Raw genomic sequence first — 23,897 nt, 5'->3', positions numbered from 1 at the left:
CCACAGTAAAGTTCAGATGAATCAGTGTGTTTCACTTCCCTTCTCTCTTTTTCAGCATAGATCATCCACCCTTCTGATTGAAATGTGCTTTGAAATTGTGATAGCAGAGGGTTTAAGTCCGGTTAAGTGAGAGCAGCATGCAAGCTCTCACTCCTAAGGTTTTATTCCGTCCGTTTATTACAGCAGTATTACCTTTGGTGAACGTATTAGGGTTAAAATGGTGGTAGCAAGATCCCTTTCTGATAATGGTCACTTTTTGCCTTAAACATGATTTCAAAAACTCTTATTTTCAAATGTAGTTGCAGTCTTTAAAATAAAATAAAAAAAAGAAAACAGAAGCTTAAAGAGGTATAGCAGCACCAGATACTCTGCCATGTGAAGTGCAGATGTTGAGTCAGATTCCACTAACCTAGTGTGCTAGCGGAAGCCAGTGCAAGGACTCCAATTAGTACAACAGGGCTTTCCTCCCCCTCCACAACCCCCAAATCTGCTCTGGAGGGTCAGGATAACAGGGCATGGGGAGGGGAAGAAAGGGGGGATCATTCTGTCTCGCAAGCAATCAGGAAAGTGCAATGTTGAATTATTCTGTAAGGGTGGCAATTCACAATGAAAGTGTACGGAGACCTGAACTACTGTGCATTCATCATAAATTGAATAAGACCATTTGTTTATGTATCTTGAATGGTTTTTCTTATTCGTGCTTGTCTATATTCATTACTACTATTTGTGAATTGAGCTGATCATTCTTTAAATCCCTGTTCTCATTATTTTTAGAACATTATCTTCACCTCACTTATTTTATGATTTCTTGCATTAAGCTTGTTTTCATAACTACATTTCATCAACCCAGAATGCTGTGTTTTAGCTTTATTTTGCATAGCAGCAATGTAAGAGTCAGCTTACTGGAAATTAGAAACTCTAGTCTTGATTTTCCTTTTTCACTGCCAAAAAAAGTGAAGTAATTTAGAAAATTATTATTGATTAATAAGAATTGGGAGAAAATTATGATTGATTAATAAGAATTGGGAGATTGATTAATAAGAATTGGCAGCCCATTTGAAGTTGCCACATGATGTCAAGTGAGTGATATCCACCCTGACTTAAACCACAGTTTCCTAAGTCAGGTATCGTGGGGAAACTGTTTTAATTATCCTGAAAGTCTTATCTAAGGCCAAGGGTGGGAGGAGGAAGCGCTTGAGCTAACTGCTCATTTCTACTCCAACAAACCATGCTTTGTTGACTCAATAACACTATATCTGACGCTGGCCTGAACATGTCCATGAACTATGAGGATATACACTGCATTTGTTGTTAGGCACAACACTAATTGTATGATTAACATACCTGTATTTCTGCTCTACACAACCTTTATATTATGAATATCAGAATAGGATTTGCCTGTTATCTTATTAAGCAAAACCCAGCAAATTAGTGAAAATGTATAAAAAAGGGTCTAATTTATTCTGGAGGTGCCACGAGATGGAGGGAACCCTGATCCATATGTGGTGGTCATGTAAATATGCTGGAGAGTATTGGGAAATGATCCACACAGAATTAAATAAGATTCTAAAACTCACGTTTCTCAAAAGGCCAGGGGCCTTTCTATTAGGGATAATAGGTGGTGATATTCCAATTCCAAAAAAGGCATTAGTATTTTTCTGTACAAAACCGCTGCAGCTAGAACAGTATATGCGAAAAAACGGAAAGAAGAGGAGATACCCACGATGGAAATTTGGCAAAACAGATTGATAGTTTCACAGTCATGGTTACTAATGCTATGTATTCTAAGGAATAAGGATGAGATAAAGATAAGAGTGGAGGTGTTTTGGATACTGCACGATGTGTGTATAAAAGCTGTTAAAATTGTGTAAATAAAAGTTTAGAAAAAGGATTTGTAGAAGCAATCCCTTGAGAACACAATTCCAGATTTCAATTCTCCTAACTCCAAGCTATTCAAGCTGAGCCACAAATGGTCTTGCTGAAATCATGAAAGCAGGAAATCCGATAAACATCTTGCACTCGATAGAAGTACCATCATGTGATAGAAATATAAATAGGATCTGCATGCACAATGCCCATCATTTGTTGTTATGAGAATAAAGTGAGGGGGTGCGGAGAACCATGTATGCCACCTGAGCTCATTGGAGGAAATGAAGAGTATAAATGTAGTAGTAATATAAAACAATCCAGATGCTGTAATCTGTTTGAGGGATATGTGCAGTATCACCTCTTGTGATTGCAGGGATTAACAGTTTTTACAGAACTGAGCACATTTACCCAGTCATGGCTCTTATTGTAACACATCCTTCTTTTTATTTATGTACTGTAGGAAGCAAATTCACTTTGGAAACTAGACCAAACCAAGAAGGAATAGATGTAAGACAAGAGTTATTGAAGTTTCACTCCACTTATTATTCATCAAATTTAATGGCTGTTTGTGTTCTAGGACGAGGTAAGAATGCCAAACTTTTTGGGAGCCACTTTTAATATATACAATGGATTAGCACTGGAACTTAACTCTGTGTGGGTGTGGGTGTGTAAAGAATGCAACCACTCTCCAAATCCTAAACCACAGGTCTACCTTAAATCTGTAGCATTTCTAATATCTACACTTATTAATTTGTAGGATGACTTAAAAAAAAATTATAGGAAGGGATGTATGTACTCTGCAGATTTGTAGTAGAAGAAAAAGATTGTGTGTCTGCTGCAGAATTTGTCATTCTGAAAATGTCTGTTTTTATATAATGTATATGTTTCTAGCCCTAGTATTTTCTTATAGATGAATCTTAAAATATAAACATGCAGTGATGTTCCAGAACTCAGAACATGGAGGGCAGGCTTCAGTGACATGCATTTCCTAGCATGCTCCAATCTCCGTATCTTTCTTAGTCTCACTGCTTTCTGCCTCCCAGTCTAGACTCCATAGTTTTAATTCCTTAGGAAGATACTTTATTCTGGGCACAGAATTTTTATATTGAAGAATGTGTAAAATGCATTCAGATTTTAGATACTGACTTTTCTTAAGACTTATCAAGGCTTTCTCTAAAAGGAGCAATCAAGGATAACATCTGTGAAACTTTTGACCATGTGTAACTTTCTTTTCCTCCCAAATATATGCATACAGAATCTTTAGATGAGCTAACAGGTTTGGTAGTGAAGCTATTCTCTGAAGTAGAGAACAAAAACGTTCCATTACCAGAATTCCCTGAACATCCTTTCCAGGAAGAACATCTCAGGGTGGGTTTATTGCATTGTGACTTCTTTTAAAATAAGTTTTATGTTGTGTTTTTAAGCAAGACCAGAAAACTACTGTGATAAGTTGAGTAGCGTCATAGCACATCAGAATTACTTGTACAGCAAGACAAATGTATGTTGGCTGGAAAAGGTGTGGGTGTAGGTGTAATCGGTCCCTTCCTGAAACTTCACTAATTGTTCTGCTAGAAAATGCAGTTGAGCAATATTAATTTTATGTTATGGCCTAAGCATGAAATGGGCATATGTGTAATGAACTGTGGGTGGTGGATTTGAGAAGAAAAGTAGCCTTGTAAAGGCAAAATACTGGGTTCAGTTTAAATCTGATTTATTTTGCTTTTTTGTTTGTTTCACAGCAACTTTACCAAGTGGTACCTATCAAAGACATTAGAAATCTTTACGTCACGTTTCCAATACCAGATCTTCAGAAGTACTATAAATCAAACCCTGGCCATTATCTTGGCCATCTTATTGGTCATGAAGGTCCAGGAAGTCTTCTATCAGAACTCAAAGCTAAAGGTAAGGTGTGCAGTGAGTTGACATTGAAACCTTGGGGCAATTGCTTCCCTACAGCTCAGCCCCTGAAAAGTAGGAGTGAAGTAAACAAAATCCAAGTTGCAGTTGTAATATTTCAAACAATCCCGCATTATATTACTGATGCTCTTTTTGGTTTTTCCTATCAATGGCTCAGTACTTCTTATATGAAAGATTATAAGGGATCTCATTTGTATGCAGTATATCCCCTCTCGCCAGTATTCCATCAACAGGATCACTGTTTGTGATGCTCAGGACATGTTTACCAATGTGTAGCATATGTCCCCCTTGCTCTCAAAATGCCCCGTTTGGGGGCCTGCACCAGCTTCAACTCCAGCTCCACCAGGAGTGGCAAGGGGGCACAGGCATATTGCCAACTGAGCTGGGGATGGGGACTTGGACTGACATAGCCTAGCTGCATTGGGAATCTGCTGAATTCTAAACTGCTCATTGCAGAAGATCTTTACAAAGGATTGCCCCCAATGCACTTAGATTTTGTCTGCATGCAATGTCTTTCTGTCATTTGGTTCTTTCATAGTATTTATTTAATTTCATAGATGTTAACCAAAGACATATACAGTGGTACCTCGGGTTACATATGCTTCAGGTTACAGACTCCGCTAACCCAGAAATAGTACCTCAGGTTAAGAACTTTGCTTCAGGATGTGAACAGAAATCGCACGGTGGCAGCGCGGCGGCAGCGGGAGGTCCCATTAGCTAAAGTGGTACCTTAGGTTAAGAATGATTTCAGGTTAAGAACGGACCTCCGAAACGAGTTAAGTTCTTAACCCGAGGTACCACTGTACCTTCTAATTTTGTTTGTGTACATGAACAACATAACTAAGAAAAAATAAACTATTGTGTGTGAGTTTTAAATATATTCTATTTCACAGGCTGGGTAAATACCCTGGTTGGAGGACAAAAAGAAGGTGCTAGAGGTTTCATGTTTTTCATCATAAATGTTGACCTCACAGAAGAAGGACTTTGTAAGTGGATCCCTTCTTTTATTCTGTGGAGTTTGGATTTGGAGCACATTGATCTAAGTGGGCTACTCTAAGTAGACTTTTTTTACATCTCCCAGAGTGAAAAATAATCTGATGGAAATCCATACTATAATAGCTAGGTCAGGGACAAATGAATTGGCTTCAAAGTAACTTCCCCATCACATGCAAAAATGTAGAGATAAGAACAACCTCACTGCCAAACATTTGTAATTTTAAGATTGTAGGTGGGGTTTTTTAGAGGGTTGAACAAATGATCTATGTGCTCATTCTTAATTCTACAGATTTGAAAATTGTTTTCCTGCATCTGAATACTGCTAGTGTTCGCCCAAATATGAGGAAAGTTCTTAGCCCATCTAATTCTGTTGAAATTATCAGGAAGCTAGTTGGAGGATTCCTAATTGTATATAAAACTAAGCCAAATTATGGCTTGCCACAAGGAAGCAAATGTGGGTTCTCAGAGATAAGATAGTGGCTGTTTTCTTTTCCTCTAGTGCTACTCCTACTACATGGTTTGCCTTAGCATTACATCTGATCCTGGGCTTATGCTTTATTTTGCTCAAAACAAGCCATGAGCTGGGGGCAAGGTTTGTTCTATGGTTTTGCCACTCGTAGTTTGTGCAGGGAAAATAAAACATGAACCTGGATTCAGACATAAAGCTCAGCCGTTATGTTTGGACATAATGCTAAGGTCACAGCAGCATAGCAGCAGCAGGATCAGAGGAGGAGCAAAGTGGCCACAATCTTCTATCTTTGGTTGCTCACAATGAGCCATGGTTTGGTTTTGTGTTACGTGCAAATTGGGCCTCTGTTAAGATCATAACTGATCAGCAAGTTTATCTCTCTGGAAATTATTTGTATATCTAAAGGTATCATGTGCATGTTGTTTGCTTGATACTCTGTATACTTTTACATTAGTCAAATAGATGTGTGAATACAGCATACATTCGGTTTGTACAACTTTGTATTAGTTTAGCCTCTGTCAGACTGAGCTGCTAGTTTTAAGTATAAGGGCTGAACTGGAAGATTGATGGTCGGCAATGCAGTCCCAACCATATCTGCTCACCAGTAAGTCCTGCTGAATTCAGTGGGGCTTACTCTCAGTTAAGTGGGGATAGAATAGCAGCCCTAAATGGCTCACCCACTGGAGCAAATAGATCGGGGAAGGGCATTGGAGAAAAGGGTTTCAAACATCCCCGTCTTCAAAGTGCATGCATGGGGCTGCTGATTCGTTTTTTAAAAGCCTTGTACATGCACACAGAAGATTCTAATTGCAGATCTCTTGTGTCATGTCTAGTCTTGGCCCTAAGAAAACTAAAAATGTTCACTTTGTGTTTCCCTGAGAAATTGCTTATGCATGCAATATTTTATCTTTTTCTTGAAAGTACACGTGGAGGATATTATCTTGCACATGTTTCAGTATATACAAAAACTACGTACAGAAGGACCTCAAGAGTGGGTTTTCCAAGAATGTAAGGTATGATCATTGCAACATATTTGAGGTTTTCTTTCAAGTAGTTTTAGAGATTCACACCGGATCTTCTCTTATTTTAGATACCTTAATTAGAAATAGATTGCATCTGTTAAATCTTCTTGTTTTTAAAATTAATTTATGAACTTATGAACAAACACATGACCTACCTAAAATGATGCTATATTTAATAATCCATAACTTTATAAACATAAATTCATCTTATAGAAGATTAAAATTATTATAACTTCCATTTTCTTTAAATCTGCTTAGTTAAGTTCCTAATGTTCTTGAGTGCAATCAATTAGTTTCTAATGCTTTTGAATGCAGTTTATTACATACATTGTTTACTTTGCCCTAAATGCTTTGTAATAAAGCTGTTTTCACTTATTCTCTTATGTTTGCCTGCATTCATTAAACCACAGTGCATTTATTCAATTGATTGCTAACTCAAAAAAACAAAATTTATGTCCAAGCTTCATTTCCCATTATCGTTTAAAAATACCATTCTTACCCATTGTTTACAATATGAAGAGTGGCATTGCAGAATAACTTAATTTTATTTCTTGTTTTAGGATTTAAATGCTGTAGCCTTCAGGTTTAAAGATAAGGAAAGACCCCGGGGTTATACATCAAAAGTTGCAGGGATTCTTCATGTAAGTTACGAAATTGGACTGAATTTAATGCTGAAATATTTCTCAACATTTCTGAAATGTGTCAAAAGTTGGGCATCAATGTCATTAGGCTGGGGTAAAGCACAAAAAAATTCTGCATGTATAGTGATAAATTACTTTGTCCAAGATGAGTATTGCAGGCCAAAAGATGTTGATATGGCACACAATTACACTATAAAGTGGTAGTGACAGCTAATTGTCTCCTCACTTAATAACTCCATGGAAAGACTAGTTACCAAGTGTGGACTGGGACCCTGACTGGTGCTGGATATAGCTGAATAATTTGCACTGTTTCCTTCCAAGCATAACTGAACTGATTATCTGTATATTGATTAATCAGTATGACTTTTACAATGCACAAGCATGCTTACTGGTTAAATTATCTTTCCTGTACCAGGCGTTCTTAGGGCCTGGTCCTAAACATATGGTATTGTCTTATTTATCTGTAGACCTGTTAGGTTTTAGTGTCTTCACATCTAAAGAGCCTTGGTGACTTAGATCAAAGGCAGACTCACCAAAGGTTCCAGTTTGCAAAACAACATTGGAGACATCTTTGCTTCTACACTCTTTTTTATTTCCAGAATGAATTCATAAGTACTGAATTCTTTGCTTTTTGCTGGGGCGGGGGGGGGGGGGAGAAGATAGCTTTCTGTTAGAATTTCTGAAAGTAGGGTTTTTTTTAGATACTGCTACATGAACATGTTTATGTTGCTTCCATTCACTTTGAAAACATCCTCCAGGGGTCAGCATTTGCTTCTTTTTATCCCTTATAATATCAACAATTTAGTACAGGTAGCTTTTTTTTTATTAGCTGTGTACCTAAATGACAGTGATTCTTTCTGTACTATGGGTGACATCTAACATTAGTCATAACTCTGAGAAGATCTATTGATTTCAGTGAGTCTACTCCAAGTGTTACTTAGAGTGATAGCCAACTATCTTAGTAACTATATCTTATCACTTTAGTATTATGCATAATGTCTTCGGTTTAAACTAAAAATATCACATTTTTATTGTAGTACTATCCTATAGAAGAAGTTCTTGCTGCAGAATATTTACTTGAAGAATTTAGGCCTGATTTAATAGAAATGGTATTGGATAAATTAAGACCTGAAAATGTCCGGTAAGCTATATTGCCACATCCAGTATTTTGTACAGATTGAGATGGAAATATTTTGCAGGTTAAAACTGCTAATGGATTGTAGATTGTACTTTTAAATCCAAAAGAACTTTACACATGCAAAACTCCTTGAATGAAATATTTAAGTTTTCCTAATTTATACAAAGAAAAATATTTAGCATAGCATGGAAGGAGGGAAGAACACTGCATAATAATTTTAAGAACTGATAGAACCCTTTGTCATATTTACGTAACTAATGTGTAGTTCTTTTGAATTATCATACGTTGTTGATAGACTTCATTGAAACTTCACACCCATGTCACTGACTCTTCTGGATGCTTTCACACTAGGGCTCAATTGAAACAATCATAGGTGAAGAAACGAAAGGAACAGCAGGCATGCTCTTCCCCTCTAGTGTGATGCTTTTCTTTCTGTTTTCTATTTATTGTAACTATAGTTTGCCACATTGGCAAACTGGTCAGTGCTTGCCCTTGAAATCAGAATCTGAAAATGAGATTCGAATTAGGTATCTGATTCTAGTTGTGGCAGGTTGAGGGGCATAGATGACACAAATTGATTATTTGGGAAACTGTAAATATGATAGTTGCTGCAGAATAGGGACCGAGAGGGAACTTGTGCTTGTAGGATTAACTGGACTGAGCCCAATGCTTCTACTTAAGGAAAACACACTCTTCTTTGTGCAGCTCTTCTTGAGAATCACAGTGGTTCATCATGGTTTTTACCTGTGATTGTATGCTCACCCCAAGTTTGCACTTGGCCCACATACAGGGTCCATGTCAGCAGACACCCCTGACTGATGCTTAATTCATAGTAATGTATTGACTTGCTCTGTATTTGTCATATGATTTGTAAAACAAGATTGTTGCAGCGGAGTGGAAACACACTTGTCCACTGGCAACAGAGAGGTTTTTATTAGTGGCAGGTAACCTCTTCCTGCTATTTTCAATACGATAGGCTTTCATACTTGGTGTACATAATTGACTTTTATTTTTTTGCTGAAGCCATGGTTCTCTGCCAGTGTATGCTAGAAACACTGAGATAAGCAGTGTTCTCTCATTGCCAGTGACAGAATTGTTACCATAGTAACTAATTTCAAAGGGAAATAAAGCTTCCCTCATACTATTGTATTGTGCCTTGTAGTCATACATAGTGTGAAAGAAGGCTGAGTGGGGTGCTTCATTTACAGCACAGAATCTTCCATCTTGAGATATTATTTGGCAGCCAAGGACAAGGTTAAAATGAAAAATTGCTAGTTATTTCTGTCTCTGATTCAGCCCTATCCTTTGTTTTTAAGGTTATGTTTGTACTAAATGTTCAGACTGATTAAGTGTTCCATGTATCCAACTGTCCTATAGTCTTCTAATTAACTACGAGTTGGCTCCGAGGTGCTAGAACAGGATTGATAGTAAATGTTTTCTCTCGCATATAATTGGCCAGAGAGATGATAATTACTCTTGCTATTCTGCATTATTTCTCCTTACTTACCCCCCCCCCCCAAAGCATTTCTTTAAAATTCTAGACCATTTGAAGCCTGGAAAACTGTTAAAACTAATTGGAAACAGTTGTTAAAATGTTGCAGAGAGCATGATCACAAAAGTATGTTGTAGTTTTACCCATGGATGACATTTGCATGGTCTTTTCCTTTGCTTCAAATTTCTGTTTAGAAATGGTAGAAAATGAATTTAGGAGCACCTTGGGTGTGTTATATATGCTCTTAATTGCTGGGAATTTTTTCAAATATTCTGTTAACGTCTTTTTAAAAATACTTGTCATGAGAGCTAGAAATCTTTTATTTTAGTGAAATTTTTAGTGAAATTTTGCATAGCTGCAAAAAGCAAACTGAGCTTAATATATTAAATCCTGTAAAATACATCCTCTTATACGCAAGTTCAGTGTATAATCTCTCTCTCTCTCTCTCTCTCTCTCTCTGTGTGTGTGTGTATATATATATATATATATGACAAGGGGTCGTTTAACATAGCCATTTTGATATGGATAAATGTTGCTTTTTGTTTTACTGACAGGAGGATTACCGTACATGGAAAAATAGAATAGGACATATAGAATTTACAGTATTAATAACAGAATCTTTGAACTTAGTGACCAAACAGAATTATTTGAATAGTATTTTGGGGAGTGGGGGAGGTAATATGCTTGCTTACTTACTATGTTTTGGTTTTATTTTTTAGGGTTGCAATAGTTTCTAAGTCTTTTGAAGGAAAAACTGATAGAACAGAAAAATGGTATGGAACCCAGTACAAGCAAGAGGCAATTTCTGATGAAGTCATTAAGGTGTGGTGAGAAAGTTGGTGGTAAACTGAATATGTAACCAGTATTTTCACACTTCTTACAATCAGGGCGGAGGAAGGGGGGCGGTGGGGGCGGTCCACCCCGGGTGTCACCATTGAAGGGGGTGACAAAATGCTGGGCGACACTCACTGCGGGGCCTGCAGTACTCCCAAGGCAGGCGTCTCTCCTGGGAGTGATGCGGTGGCTTGAGTGCCCGCAGGCTCTGCACTGCCCCAAATGGTCCGCCCGCCACCTTCCCCTCAGCTGTAGGGTGGCTGAGTGGGAGAAGGCAGGCAGACTCCTCGGAGGCCCCGCGGAGCGTCCTGCCCTGGGTCGCCCCACCCCTGTGGCTGGCCTCGCCCCTGGGCACAGGGCACGTATGCTGCCCCAGGCGCCCGATCGGCTTGCTCCGTCACTGCTTACAATAAAGTTTATTTTGTGTTGTTTACAAAAGCAACTAATACTGTTGCTTGTATAAGTGTGTCACATTGGTGTCAGTTAATTTCAACTGGTGTTATGGGGGGAAATAGATTTCACTTCAAAATGTGAACCAAATCCTTGAACATCTCTTTGTGGTGCAGCCAATACTATACATGTTGGACCCTTAAAACACCCCCCCCCCCAAAATCCTGATTAATAAGCTTTAGCGAGAGAGAAACTATGTGCAGAGCACCTAGCTGAACATACAGCTATGATCACACATGCAGCTGTGTTTGGAGGATTTGTGTAATATTTTCACATATTGCTAAGAGGGAAAACCAGCTGCTCACATGGTGATACATATTGCAGAAAGCGTTTCTTAGTAGTTCTACACAGTGGTTAGAGCATGCACTCTAGCCCTCAGTCAGCGGTATGTTCTAAGTGTTTATGGAACATAGTTAAAAGCAAACTTAAATGGTATTATGTGAACTGCAAGGAATCATACAGATTAAATAATTTGAAACATTAGTAATAATTAATTTTGTCATGAATTTTGAAGAAGCATGATTCATCAGAGGTCGATAATTCTTCATAGAGCAGCACAATTGCAGCACAATTTTTTTTAACCCACCTACTTGATAATAACAAAACTATCCTCTTGTTTGCACATTGAATGTAGAAATGGCAAAATGCTGACCTCAATGGGAAATTCAAGCTGCCAATGAAGAATGAATTTATCCCTACTAACTTTGAAATTGTACCTTTAGAGAAGGATGCACCACAGTACCCTACTCTTATCAAGGTAAGCATATGTATTTAATAGTTGTGGGTGGAATTTTGGGAATATGTACCATTCTTTCCTGAATTGCTTTTGAAAGATTAAGGTCATTGAGTAGGCTGCTTATAATATGAACAGTATTGTAAGAATAGATTGTAAAAATGAATGAAAATTGGATCTTTATTTTAAGAGGTGACTAGCTCCTATCCAGTTGGCTTTTTGCCCCGTATTCAAAGTATATAAACCTTCACATAGTGGTGGAAGTGAGTTCAAATTGCAGAGTTAGGAGATGAACTCCTAATGGGTCATCCCAATATCAGGGAAGCCCAGACCCTGCCATAGCTGTCTCTTCTTTCCAGACTTACCTGGCAGTGGTGCAATCAAACGGCGTATGGATTTAGTGTTCATACCGGCAAAAGTCCCACAGGGCTTAGAGGTCCTCCTTCCATCTCAGAAATGTTAGCATATAAGCATGTGTTTAGACAGCACAAGGGAACATCGTAGGGAATAGGTCTGCATCACTGTGTGCTTAATTGGGGTGGGGTTGAGAAATTTGGGCTCTGTTAAACCCTGTGGGACTGCACCCAAACTCAGATGGCCTGGCTCTGTATGTTTAAAGAATATAAACAGATTAAAATGATAAAAATACAGTTTGTAATTTAATAATAATAATAATAATAATAATAATAATAATAATAATAATAGAAAATGTATGTTTTCTTAAACCTAGGACACTGCTATGTGCAAGCTATGGTTCAAGCAAGATGACAAATTTTTCCTACCCAAAGCTTGTCTCAACTTTGAATTTTTCAGGTATGCACGCATTCTTGTCTTTAAAATTTATCATTCTAAGCAGAGTCATTCAAGAAAACATTTTATCATTCTAGACATGCTTGGGGCTGCTACAGTGGAATAACTGAGATTGTTGGTTCCCACTTATTGCTGCAATCCAGCATTATGGATGTGCAACAGTGTGCACAGGTTTTGTGCTGGCTGAAAAGTATTGTCCACGTTCCAGAGGAGCAACCATGTTAATCTGTTGCAGCACAAACAACAAAATCTTTTAACATCTTAATTTGTTACTGTTAAAGTGCCACAAGAGTGTTTTAAACATAATCCAAGAGCTGTTAATGACTCTCCTCCTTCACCACACTCCTACACCAAACATACCTCTGGTGATAGAGCTTCACAGCACAGAGAATATATGCACAGAAACATGCTTCCATACATGTATGGCTATATCCAAGCCATGGGTGTTTGATTGATTGATTAATTCATTCCTCAAAGGAAAGTAGCTTTCAGTCTACTCAGTGGAGCAGTCCCTCAGCTTTATGATCCCGATGAGTGCCTTGTTTGACCTGGACAAGTCCACTTTTATACAACTTTGGTACCATTCTACTATCCTTATTTAACCCCTAAAGTTATTTTTGTGTGTGCTAGGAGCATCTGATTTTGGAGGAAGGTTTTTTTAAAAGTAAGATTTGTCCAAGAAGTAGAATGTAGGACTGTTGTATTTGTCAGAAACTGGTATGATAGCAGGAATTAGTATTGTAGAGCCATAATTCCCTTACTGTACACATGCATTTTGTGTCCTACCATATTCTGTGGAAGAATCACTTCTTGAGCCTTTGCAGCACTTCAAGCTGCATCCTAAAAAAGCAAAAGTGGGAATTGTAGTCCAAAAACAGCTGGAGACCCAAGTTTGGGAAACCCTGCTCTAGCCTCCCACCATTGTTTTATCCCCTGCTGTCTCCACGTGTTGGGGAATATCAATGAGGCCAGTGGATCCAGCTCCATGTACAGTCATCTGGAGGGAAATAAATGAACAGGGTTTCATTCTCCTCTCCCTTCAAATGTCCAGAACAATTTTAGAACTGCACTTTAATGCTTTTGATTTTAAAAACATTCTTTAGCACACAAAATAATTCATCTTTGTTTTGGTCTGTCTCAGCATGGGAGCTTTGAGAACAGTTAATATGCAACAAGTAATAAAATAAATATATTTAGCATTCCTGTGAACCCATAATCACCATTGCGGTTCTGCATAAACTACGCTTCAGGTCTTGCCTCCTTCCCACCAGACCTCTGGGCCAGATAATACTGTTGCATCTCTGCATTGGCTGTGCTTGAATCATTAAATCATTTCCAGTGCAGTACAACTGATCACCCGCAGAGGTCTCCCTTTGTATCTAGTGATGATGAATTACTCAATTTGAAATTGGGATTTGCTAATATTGCTGATAATATTCCCCCCATCAGATAATAGCTCTCACATACCCCAATTTGGAAGCTCTGTTGCACTCTTGATTCAATGTCACTGGGATCTCAAGAGGGCCCAAGCACACCTTTCTAATCTGTGAGCCTCAACTCACCATCCCTTACTTGTAATGTAACCCAGGGTGCCCTTCTACAAAACCTCCATTTTCTGTCGTGTCTGGAATGTGGTGTGTAGTTTTCCCAAAGCAGCTGAACGTTCAAACAGAAAATATATGTTCCTGAGCTTCTTATGAGCTAAATATGCTCATAAGCCTGATAATTTCTCAGTGTAATGCTGCTCAATTCATAAGGAAGGCTGAGCATTATGAGCTGGGGATATTTGTATAGACCAGTTAAAAACTTACTTTGGTGAAATTGCTTGGTTCTGAAGTCAAATTTCCTGTTAAAGTTGAAGCATACTTAACATTTTACAGCACTGAAAATGAAATTTAAGATAAAACCAAGTAAGTTAGGTTTTTACACTTAATATAATTGCTAGCTAATTTCATGGTCCCATTTTGATTTTTGAGGAAGCATGTGAACTGCAGTACTGCTTAGTTTTGTAAGAGAGTTTATAGATAGAAACTTGGGTGGTTATGTATCTTGAAATGATAATTCCTATATTAAGTAAAATGCAGTCATCCCCCCCCCCAACTTCTTTATCTTCTGATGAGTTTTGTATTGAAAAGGTTTTAAAAATGAGGTCTCAGCCTTTTCTGATTATGTTGTTTCTGCTTGTGATGGGTCTCTACAATAATAGCCTTGAGATAAGATGTATATGAAAATGCAACATTGTCCAGTGAGTTTTAACATATATTGAGGCCGCATACATTTCTGGGAGCAAGTCTGATTGAGCCCAGTGAAACTTAACTTCTGAATAAATAGTGTTGGTTTGCATGTCAGAAATCATTGTGCAAAGGGTCACTTGTTTCACATTATTAAAAGAACATTCTGATTTTTCTTCAAAAAGAGATGCATGGTTTTAATTAAATGTTTTGTTCTTTGAATCATTATTCTGCCCCATAATTATTATTTTGCTTTAACATGCTGAATATTGTTGTACTTTTTATTTTACTTATGATAGAATTCTTCAGTAAGAAATGTTGCTTTGTGAACAATTTACTTGGGCGATGTTGATGATTTCATATTTTTAACTGCTATATGTATATATCCATAATAGATATTAGACCATACTGCACACAAATTACTTCTGCTCTTAATCTGGTTTGTCACTCTTAATATGTTGGTGCGAAGCAGTATTGTTGAAACATGACTTGAGTCTTTGAGTTGTCTTTACCTTTGGAAGTCTGTGCAGCGTACTCTTCCTCCTTGGGATATTGCAAAAATATATCAGGGTAGTGTTATGTGCTATAGCTAAATACAAAACTTTGATATTTTTGTGCCTAATATAGAAAATGCCAGTGGTTTGGTAGCAAACCTATAACTGCGCTATTTCCTGATTTAGTGAAACCAGCAGCTGTGTTCAGTGAGGTTTAATCCTGATGACAAGCAAGTTAAGTGTGAGACTGTCCTACTTGGCAAGCTTTTAGATTTATCCACTGTGGCGATTTTTAACTCATTTTATATTTTAAGTGTTTTACATATGTTTTGTACTTGTTTGTAAGCATTTGTCTTTGTAGCAAATTCAGAATAATGTGAGCTAAAAACGGTTTTGTGTAATCTTACGCAGTAGATTTAACATAGCTGTAATACATATGTGTGTGTGTGTGTGTGTCTCAGTATGGAATTGTTTAATCAATCTTTCCCCCTTTAGCTGTGTGTTTGTGTTCACATACTGTCTTAATATTCCCATAACAGGAAGCAGGTTTTTCTTTTTTACTGTGTCCTTGAGATCCAGTATGGAGGATCTAGCAGAACTGGGAAGTAATTGCAGCAGATATTTTACTTTCAACATTTTCTTCCAGCCCATTTGCTTACGTGGATCCCTTGCATTTTAACATGGCCTATTTGTACCTTGAGCTACTCAAAGACTCCCTCAACGAGTATGCATATGCAGCAGAGCTAGCTGGCTTGAACTATGATCTCCAAAATACCATCTATGGGATGTATGTAAGTACCAAATCAAGGAGAATCTTAAAAGCCTTAAATTTACTTCCACTAATCAGAAGGAAAAAAATTGATTTGCTGGAAGCAATTTTTCAATGGCTTTTCCAATTGAGAACCTGTTTTTTTCAGTTTCTTTTTCAACCTTGATTTCTAGCTATACTTTCTCATAATTTGAAATTTCTGGAGTCTTCAACATTTCCATTCGCATTCAGCAATTTTTGCACTTCATTTTACGTCATTCACCAGAATATTTGCAAGATTTTTTTTTTTACTTAAAACTCAAATTTACAGTCCGAATTGGAGTTGAGATACTGCTCCATTCCACTAGAGTTCCGAATGAGAAATCAAATTCCCAGTGTTTCATTCCCGAGAATATTAGTTATGAGGCTGCATATACATACTCTTCAGTCATGTTTCTTCATCCATTACCGTGTCGCTCCTTGAAGTATCAAAGCATCCTTTTGTTTTGTTTTTCTTTTTTGTTAGTCGCTACCTTTATGCTGATCCTCTCCATTGCAACATGACATACCTGTTAATCAGGTTATTGAAGGATGATTTAAAAGAGTATACATATGCAGCACGCCTCTCAGGTTTGGTCTATGCCATTGCATCAGGAATGAATGCAATACTTGTAAGTAAGATGGGGGGGGGGTGAACAAGCAAAAATTAGATGGCGTGAGAGTTGAGTGCTGCTTGAAAAAATGGCTACTGGTTTTGTCCTCCTTTGCATCCCTATCATAAGGGCGTGAGACTTGTGCAGTTTTATAACCATTTATTGAATGGTTTGGCCATGATTGGAATGGTTTTTTTATGACTGAGAAGTGTGCTGATGCATTACTGATCTGCATTTCTTACTCATTTGTATAGTCTAGTAACCTTGAAAGAGTTGCTATGTTTTTAGTTAAATATGGAGTTCTGCTGGCTTTCAGTCATTTAGATCCTAATATATCCTTAAAAAATAAAAAACCCCAGCCACCACCAAAGTACTGCAGGGCATCTTGAAGACTTAATGTATTTATTGCAGCATGAGCTTTTGTGTGCCAGAACCACCTTCATCAGACATGCAATTTACTAAATATTACTAACTGCATTATTGGTACGAGAAGACTGCATTTCAGGATCAAGATGACTTGTGAAACAGGGTCCTTATATAACAAATGAGTACATTAAAAAGTGATCTCTAGTACATGACTATTTCTTCCTTAAACTTTCCCAAAACATTGCACTTACTTTTAAGACTCCAGTAATCTCTGCGTAGGTCATACATTTTCTTTATCTGACGAAACATGGGGCTGCTAAAAAGCATGCTTTTTAATGTACTGGTTTCAGTGCTAAAATTGGCTGGGGGGGAAACAGCACAGTTTTATAGTATTTTTGCTTATTTACATTTGTAGCTTGCCATTTTTTCCATCATGGAACTCGGTGTGGTGTACAAAGTGTTGTTCAGCAGCCTCTCATCTGATCAGACCTATTTAGCACCAGCAAGGTTGCCAAGGTGTTATGTTTTCAGACTGCAACCTGGGATCTAGTCATTATGAGTCAAGTCCATTCTAATTTCTTTCATCATGTAGCACAGGGGTTGGGGAGCCATTTTGACTTCATAGGCCAGATCCTTATTAGGATCTGCCTCAGAGGCTTAGTTTGCAAGGTTGGCAGAGCCTCCCACATACCAGACATCACAAATGACAGGTGAGTCGGTGCATCTTGAAGGCAGCAAGGTGTTGCTAAAACAAAGGTTTTATCCTTTATATGCGCAGGGAGCTTTGCAGATGCTGCTAGTCATCAGTACCTGCAAATCCTCTTTTTTCTTCTCCTCCTGTCCCCTCTAGCTCCCTATACACCTTCAGAGTAAGCTCCAGAAGGGTGGAGAAGCCTGTTTAGCATGTTTGGGGGGGGGGGCAGGAAAGGGAGAGGAAACTGAAGTCACATTGCACAAGCAGCACCCAGTTGGCACTTCGTTCAATACAGCCTTGTGTGTATGGTGGTCAACCGAGTTATGCAATGATTTTATGAACCTGTCATTTTGATGTCTTAAACATTTGTAAGTCCCTACTTCTTAAAAATCAGTATATAATGGACTCTTCTGCTTTATTAACTATGGAACAGAAGTTTTTCTTTCCTATATTCTTTTCTAGATTTGGGTTCCTAGGGTACTTTTATTCTTCATTTGGAAAAAGAATGGTAAACTACTCTTTTCATTCCAATTAGCATATTGCTTTTCTGATTTTAATCCTGGGAAAGAGCAACAACATTTCATTCCGTTTTCTATTACCTGACGTTTGAAGCATTGCTTTGCAGCATGGAACAATATTTGTTTTCCACTATAATTTTGCTATAATTTTTTGACGCGGGTGGCGCTGTGGGTAAAAGCCTCAGCGCCTAGGGCTTGCCGATCGAAAGGTCGGCGGTTCGAATCCCCGCGGCGGGGTGCGCTCCCGTTGCTCGGTCCCAGCGCCTGCCAACCTAGCAGTTCGAAAGCACCCCCGGGTGCAAGTAGATAAATAGGGACCGCTTACCAGCGGGAAGGTAAACGGCGTTCCGTGTGCTGCGCTGGCTTGCCAGATGCAGCTTGTCACGCTGGCCACGTGACCCGGAAGTGTCTCCGGACAGCGCTGGCCCCCGGCCTCTTGAGTGAGATGGGCGCACAACCCTAGAGTCTGTCAAGACTGGCCTGTACGGGCAGGGGTACCTTTACCTTTACCTTTATAATTTTGCTTTGTAATTGTAATAGAAGATGTTAAGCCCTGGGAAAAAGTAACGCAGTAATAATATCACACATAGACTTCCATGTAGTAAAGGGCAAACCTTAGTATTTCTGGTGAAATAAGGGAGAATGCTTCCCAGTGTTAAGAAGTTGCTGTTTACTGCTTTGATGGACTATCTAGAATTATAGAAAACAGAATATTTCAAACACATAACAGCTTATATATCCTTTTCCTATAGCTTTCCGTAAAAGGTTACAATGACAAGCAGCATATCCTGCTCAAGAAGATTGTTGAGAAAATGGCTACCTTTGAGATTGATGAAAAAAGATTTGAAATTATCAAGGAGGCGGTAAGCCATCTTGAACTTGACTTTGATCCTTATAAATCAGAATATCAAGCAGCCCATGCTATCAAGCAGGGGAAGACACCATACATGCAATATTTCATTCCTTGAAGGCAGGAGGGGGTGTACAGGAGCCTAAAAGTTCAAACAAGTTATGAACAATGTGTAGGGAATGTACATATGCCTGCAGAAAGGTATAAGACTGCAATGATTGGTGCCACACTTGGACTGTCGTCATTTGCACACTTGCCTGAGAGTAAGCTCCATTTGAAAATAATGTGACTTCAGAGTAGTCATCCATAAGATTTAAGTCAATTAAATTTAGTGAGGGCTTTTTCAGCTATGACTCTGTCTTTCTGTAGTTCTCTTCCTCTAGCCAGCACATATATACTGTTTCCCATCCCTTAGTGCTGGTTCAGAGATTAGGAACAGACCACAGGATCCCATGCTTCTTCTCCTCCACCTGCCAGCTGCTCATCAATTACAGGCAAATTCCTGATGTGTTTGATTGGCCCCAGTATTGGTTGATGAATGCTAGTCAGGGTAACCTTTTAATCATGGATGAATAATTATTTGCCATCCAGCTTCAAACTATGATATGAGATCTCAGTTAAGAGGGAGCCCTGCCCATCTTGAAGGGCATTTATTTCTTTTATCTGACCATATAATTGGAATATAGAACATCAAAAAATCAGGCAACGTTCATCGCAAATCTTCATTTCTTAACCATTATTTTATTTTAACCTTGTTAGTACATGCGATCGCTTAATAACTTCCGAGCTGAACAACCACACCAGCATGCCATGTATTACCTCCGACTACTGATGACGGAAGTTGCCTGGACCAAAGATGAATTAAAAGAAGCTTTAGACGGTGAGCTGCTGCCAGTTTATATATTTTGCCCATTTTAATTACATCTTTTCTATCTAATGTGTATTTTTACTTGTTTTGATTTTTAAATTGTTGTTTATTAGTCAAGCATTTTTTATCTCAACTGAACTTTGAGCAAAGTATTTTAATTTCATCTCAGTCTTAAATAGTATATGCATTCATACAACTGTTCTATGGAGGGTATGGAGATTTTTAGTAATTTAGATTGACTTAGTGGTGGGGAGAAAACCTTTTAAAACCTTATTGTCATGTTCTAGGTTTTTAAGATCTAAATTTAGAATTTAAATAATCCTTAATGATAACCAAAACCACATTTGTTACAGAGGGAATATTAAAATAACAAAGCTTTAAGCATTTAAAATAAGTCCATTGTGAAGAAGCTTAACATAATCATTAAAATATCTTTCTCTAAAATATATCTAGTTTAAAATTATCCACCAGCAACAACTAGTCAATCCAAGAAGATTGTAAGCTTCCAAAAGTATGCTCAGATGTGAAGTTTGAAGTCCCTCACAGAAAAGTCCCACAGCTTTGGTGCAGACAGATTTCAAGAGCTTAATTCCCCTAACTGGGGCTTCATTTAGTTCCAACAATCTGCCCTTAAAGGGTGCCTTTTAAATTCTGGGATCTGGACAGCATAAAAACACTTTAAGAAATTAATTCCATATTCCTGTGGAAGAAGTGGTTATGCAGTATGACCCATGGATATATAATTTGCCTCTTATTTTTTACAGTTGCAGTTGTGCAGTTCTAAAATTCTGTTTGATAGTCTTAGGAGAGGGGTTGCCAATATTGTGCCCCCCCCCCCCCCGTGTTTGACTCTTAGCTCCCATTAGCCCCAGCCAATATAGTCAGTGTTCAGGAATGATGTGAATTGTAGTGCAAAACACCTAGAGGTCAGTACATTGAATATTCCTGTTTTCAGATGAGATTTCCAAATACTTTTCAGAACCCCAGCATGCTGAATGCCATTCCTTTCTTCCACTCTCAAGTCCTGTTTCCCTGTTACCTTTTAAAAGTCCAGAGATGCAGCTGTTCTAGCTCATCAATTTTCTTTGAGTCTAGGGAAAATCAGAACATTGGAGAAAGGTACAGGCACTGCCACTCATCTGATCACTAAGCATAGTTGGTGCTTTTCCAGGTTGGCAAGCTCAACCTCCGTCATTTTAAGTCTGTGAACTGTGTAAACACTCAGTCTCTTTCAAGACAAAGGGAAGCACAGTAATATTTGTTTTATGCTCTCAGCCAGACTCGTACAATTTGCTCCACTTTGTTCAGGAACATTGCATGGGGCAGGGCAGGATATAGGTCTCGGGAAGAAAGCAGCAGATACTTAATTCACTCACTCCAGTTTGCAGCCACATAGCTCACTCAGGGCTCACGCTGCTCCACTTAGAAGCCCATGTCTGTTATCAGACAAATGAACTGGGCCAACACAAACTCATGAGTGATTCTAATGACAGCAGCAGAGAATGAAGCAAAGGGGAAATCACTATCCAATCCAACCTAGTCCCCATTCCCATCTTCAGGGCCAGATGTAGACTAAATGGATTAAATCAAACATCCTTCTAGTTTAGCATTCTGTTTGCAGCAGTGGCCATCTATATGCCATTGGAGATGCTCCCAAGCAGGACATGAAGACAAGAGCCCTTCTCTGCTGTCCCCCTCTGTTGTCCTTGCAGTAATGGGACAACTTCATTGGATGCAGCACTGTCTTTAAGTGACACTGAAACATCAGCACCATCCGGACAGTATAATCTCAGTCTTCTTAATATAATCTCATTAAGAAGACCTTGCTCCACTTCACCACCCCATGGGCCTCGCCCTCCAGCAGCACCCAAGCAGGACTTCCTCCACATAGACTGGGCTGGGAGTTATCAGGGGAGGTGCTCCTTTAAATACTTGGATCCCATAACCATCAGTCAGTGCAGAATTGATCGCTTCTTGCCTCCCTGTGTAACAGCCAGCATAATCGTTCTGCGGTAGCTGCAGCCTCAAGAACAACCCCAAATACAGCATTCCTATGTTCTCTACCTTACCATCAGTGATATCAGAGATCTTATTTACACAGCATCTATTTACTAGTGATCCGTATGCCAGGCTGTAGACAGGCAGGAGGAAGAAATTTCTTTCCAATATTCTCTCCTCACCCCCTGACCCCTATGTAAGTTTCCCATCTTTCCCTTTGTACACATCTACAAGGGAGTGGAGGTGTGAAATCTAGGTTAGTTTCTAAGGTTGATTGCCACACTCCACTCTGGTGGCACTTAAACTTGTATTCACCATTTATATTCATCTACACTCACATGTGTTTCAGTGGGTGTTTGGATGTGCCTGTAGCTAAAGGCATTAATCCTACCATACATATCTATGAAAAGTTTAATTAATTTCAGAATAACCACCAATCTCTGAAACTGCCATTCAGAAATAATTGCTGTCAAGATGATGGGGAATGATAAACTACATGTTCTTTTATGTAGTTAACAGCTTAAGCTTTATCTTCAGCCACCACCTGAATGACTGTTACTATTTTTGAGGCTGGATGTCTGTTTAGCCTAACTGCAGTGCAGCATAGTCTGTCTGTCTGTCTGCCTTTCTCTTTTCTTTTCTGTGCTGGAATCTGGGTCAAATAACATGTGAATTCTAAGCAAGGCAAACTACGCAGTGAGCACTGCAATTTTGTCCTGGAAACTTTCCCAAACTTGAATATTTGTGAAGAAAACTCCCACTGACTTTTGTTGATTATTATAATTTTCTTTGTCATCTTCTAAGACATGTATTGGATTTTAGGATGATATAGGCCTTGTTTTTCGAAATGGAAAATGTGATTGATTTTAAACGTCTAAATATCTATTGTAGATGTCACCCTTCCCCGTCTCAAGGCCTTTATTTCTCAGCTGTTGTCACGGTTACACATTGAAGCACTTCTCCATGGCAATATAACAAAACAGGTTGGTTTGATACGTTTTTCACCAGAAGCAGATTTATACTGATAATTGTACGTAAAATCAAGGGTTTACTTAAGTTTCTCTATCTTTTGATCCATGCTTGCTTTTTAAATCTTCAGAAGCTTTTCTGTCAGTGAGTCTATCTTACAGGTTTGCTTGTCCAATATTGTTCTGTGGGTGTCTTTAACTAGAGAAAAGAGTATAAAATAACACAGAAAGGCTATGACATCTATTTGAAATGAAATCTTCACAATGCTGTATCCCAGACTTAGGTTTCTGTTTCTTATTACATATCTTGGGGACAGTACAGGTGCACAATCATATCTGTGATGTCTCTTTAAGCTTACTTTTCACATTCAAGATTGAACTGTTTGGCTGTGTGATGCTTCCTTTTTGTCCCAGATAAGTAACTGACCCTGTTAAGTGATTTCTTAAAATCAAGCAAAACTACTTGAATGTTCAAGGGACTTGCATTCCAACATGTATTGGAATGAGCTTTCAGGCAGTTTATACTTCATGGTATCTGCGCAGTCTGCTTCAGTGATGAAATAAGGCTGTAAAATTGAATGCTAGATCCACACACTTAAGTTCTCAAACAGGCATATAATTTGAACCAAGAGCATGTATTTAAAATAGCTGAGAATGAAGTCAGTGGCTAATGTTAAATGGCAGTCTGTGAGCTGGAAATAATAGACATTGTGACTTTAATGTTATAGTATAAGATTGCCTGGTACAGCTTTGTGAGATGTTTGAATATTATCTTAGCAAAGGAATTTAATGCAGCAATGTTAATGGTACTTTTGATGAAATTATAGAGCTAGTTTGCTTCCATACCTACCTGTAAAATGAGACTAGGGTCTTACATATTTGCGCTAAGTGTGACAGCTCTGTATTGCGTATATTGGTTGGATAAAATAAGTACGAGGAAGGTACCAACAGCCATGTTTGTAGAAAAAACTTTAAGGTACTCTATCTGTAGAAACTGTATATATTTTATGTTAAAAGCCAACAGTGAATGAGCATGTCCAGCTCACTTATTTCTGAGCATCTTAAAATAACCCTTAATGCCATAGTAATGGTAAAATAATTTGACTTAAGGCAAACCAAAAGGGCAAGGTCTCAAAGT

General features: G+C 38.4%; 1 protein-coding gene across 5 annotated transcripts in view; it reads left to right on the top strand.

The window, feature by feature from the left end:
• IDE (insulin degrading enzyme) overlaps nucleotides 1-23,897 on the top strand; it is a 49,018-nt gene that overhangs the window by 15,682 nt on the left and 9,439 nt on the right. For 4 of the 5 annotated variants that reach the window (XM_028729795.2, XM_028729796.2, XM_028729797.2 and 1 more), the window contains exons 5-18: nucleotides 2,330-2,452; nucleotides 3,125-3,237; nucleotides 3,609-3,771; nucleotides 4,680-4,772; nucleotides 6,173-6,264; nucleotides 6,834-6,914; nucleotides 7,952-8,055; nucleotides 10,264-10,366; nucleotides 11,463-11,585; nucleotides 12,292-12,374; nucleotides 15,743-15,887; nucleotides 18,828-18,938; nucleotides 19,685-19,805; nucleotides 22,683-22,774. In XM_028729795.2, the coding sequence (XP_028585628.2) occupies nucleotides 2,330-2,452; nucleotides 3,125-3,237; nucleotides 3,609-3,771; nucleotides 4,680-4,772; nucleotides 6,173-6,264; nucleotides 6,834-6,914; nucleotides 7,952-8,055; nucleotides 10,264-10,366; nucleotides 11,463-11,585; nucleotides 12,292-12,374; nucleotides 15,743-15,887; nucleotides 18,828-18,938; nucleotides 19,685-19,805; nucleotides 22,683-22,774 (1,547 nt within the window). Of the gene's footprint in view, nucleotides 1-2,329; nucleotides 2,453-3,124; nucleotides 3,238-3,608; nucleotides 3,772-4,679; nucleotides 4,773-6,172; nucleotides 6,265-6,833; nucleotides 6,915-7,951; nucleotides 8,056-10,263; nucleotides 10,367-11,462; nucleotides 11,586-12,291; nucleotides 12,375-15,742; nucleotides 15,888-16,370; nucleotides 16,516-18,827; nucleotides 18,939-19,684; nucleotides 19,806-22,682; nucleotides 22,775-23,897 lie in introns of all 5 variants that reach the window. The other variant, XM_028729794.2, reaches the window with a different exon arrangement.

The sequence above is a fragment of the Podarcis muralis genome, chromosome 6, assembly GCF_964188315.1.
Source record: "Podarcis muralis chromosome 6, rPodMur119.hap1.1, whole genome shotgun sequence".
In the NCBI taxonomy this organism is placed as follows: Eukaryota; Metazoa; Chordata; class Lepidosauria; order Squamata; family Lacertidae; genus Podarcis; species Podarcis muralis.
This window is presented reverse-complemented; position numbering and strand designations above follow the sequence as displayed.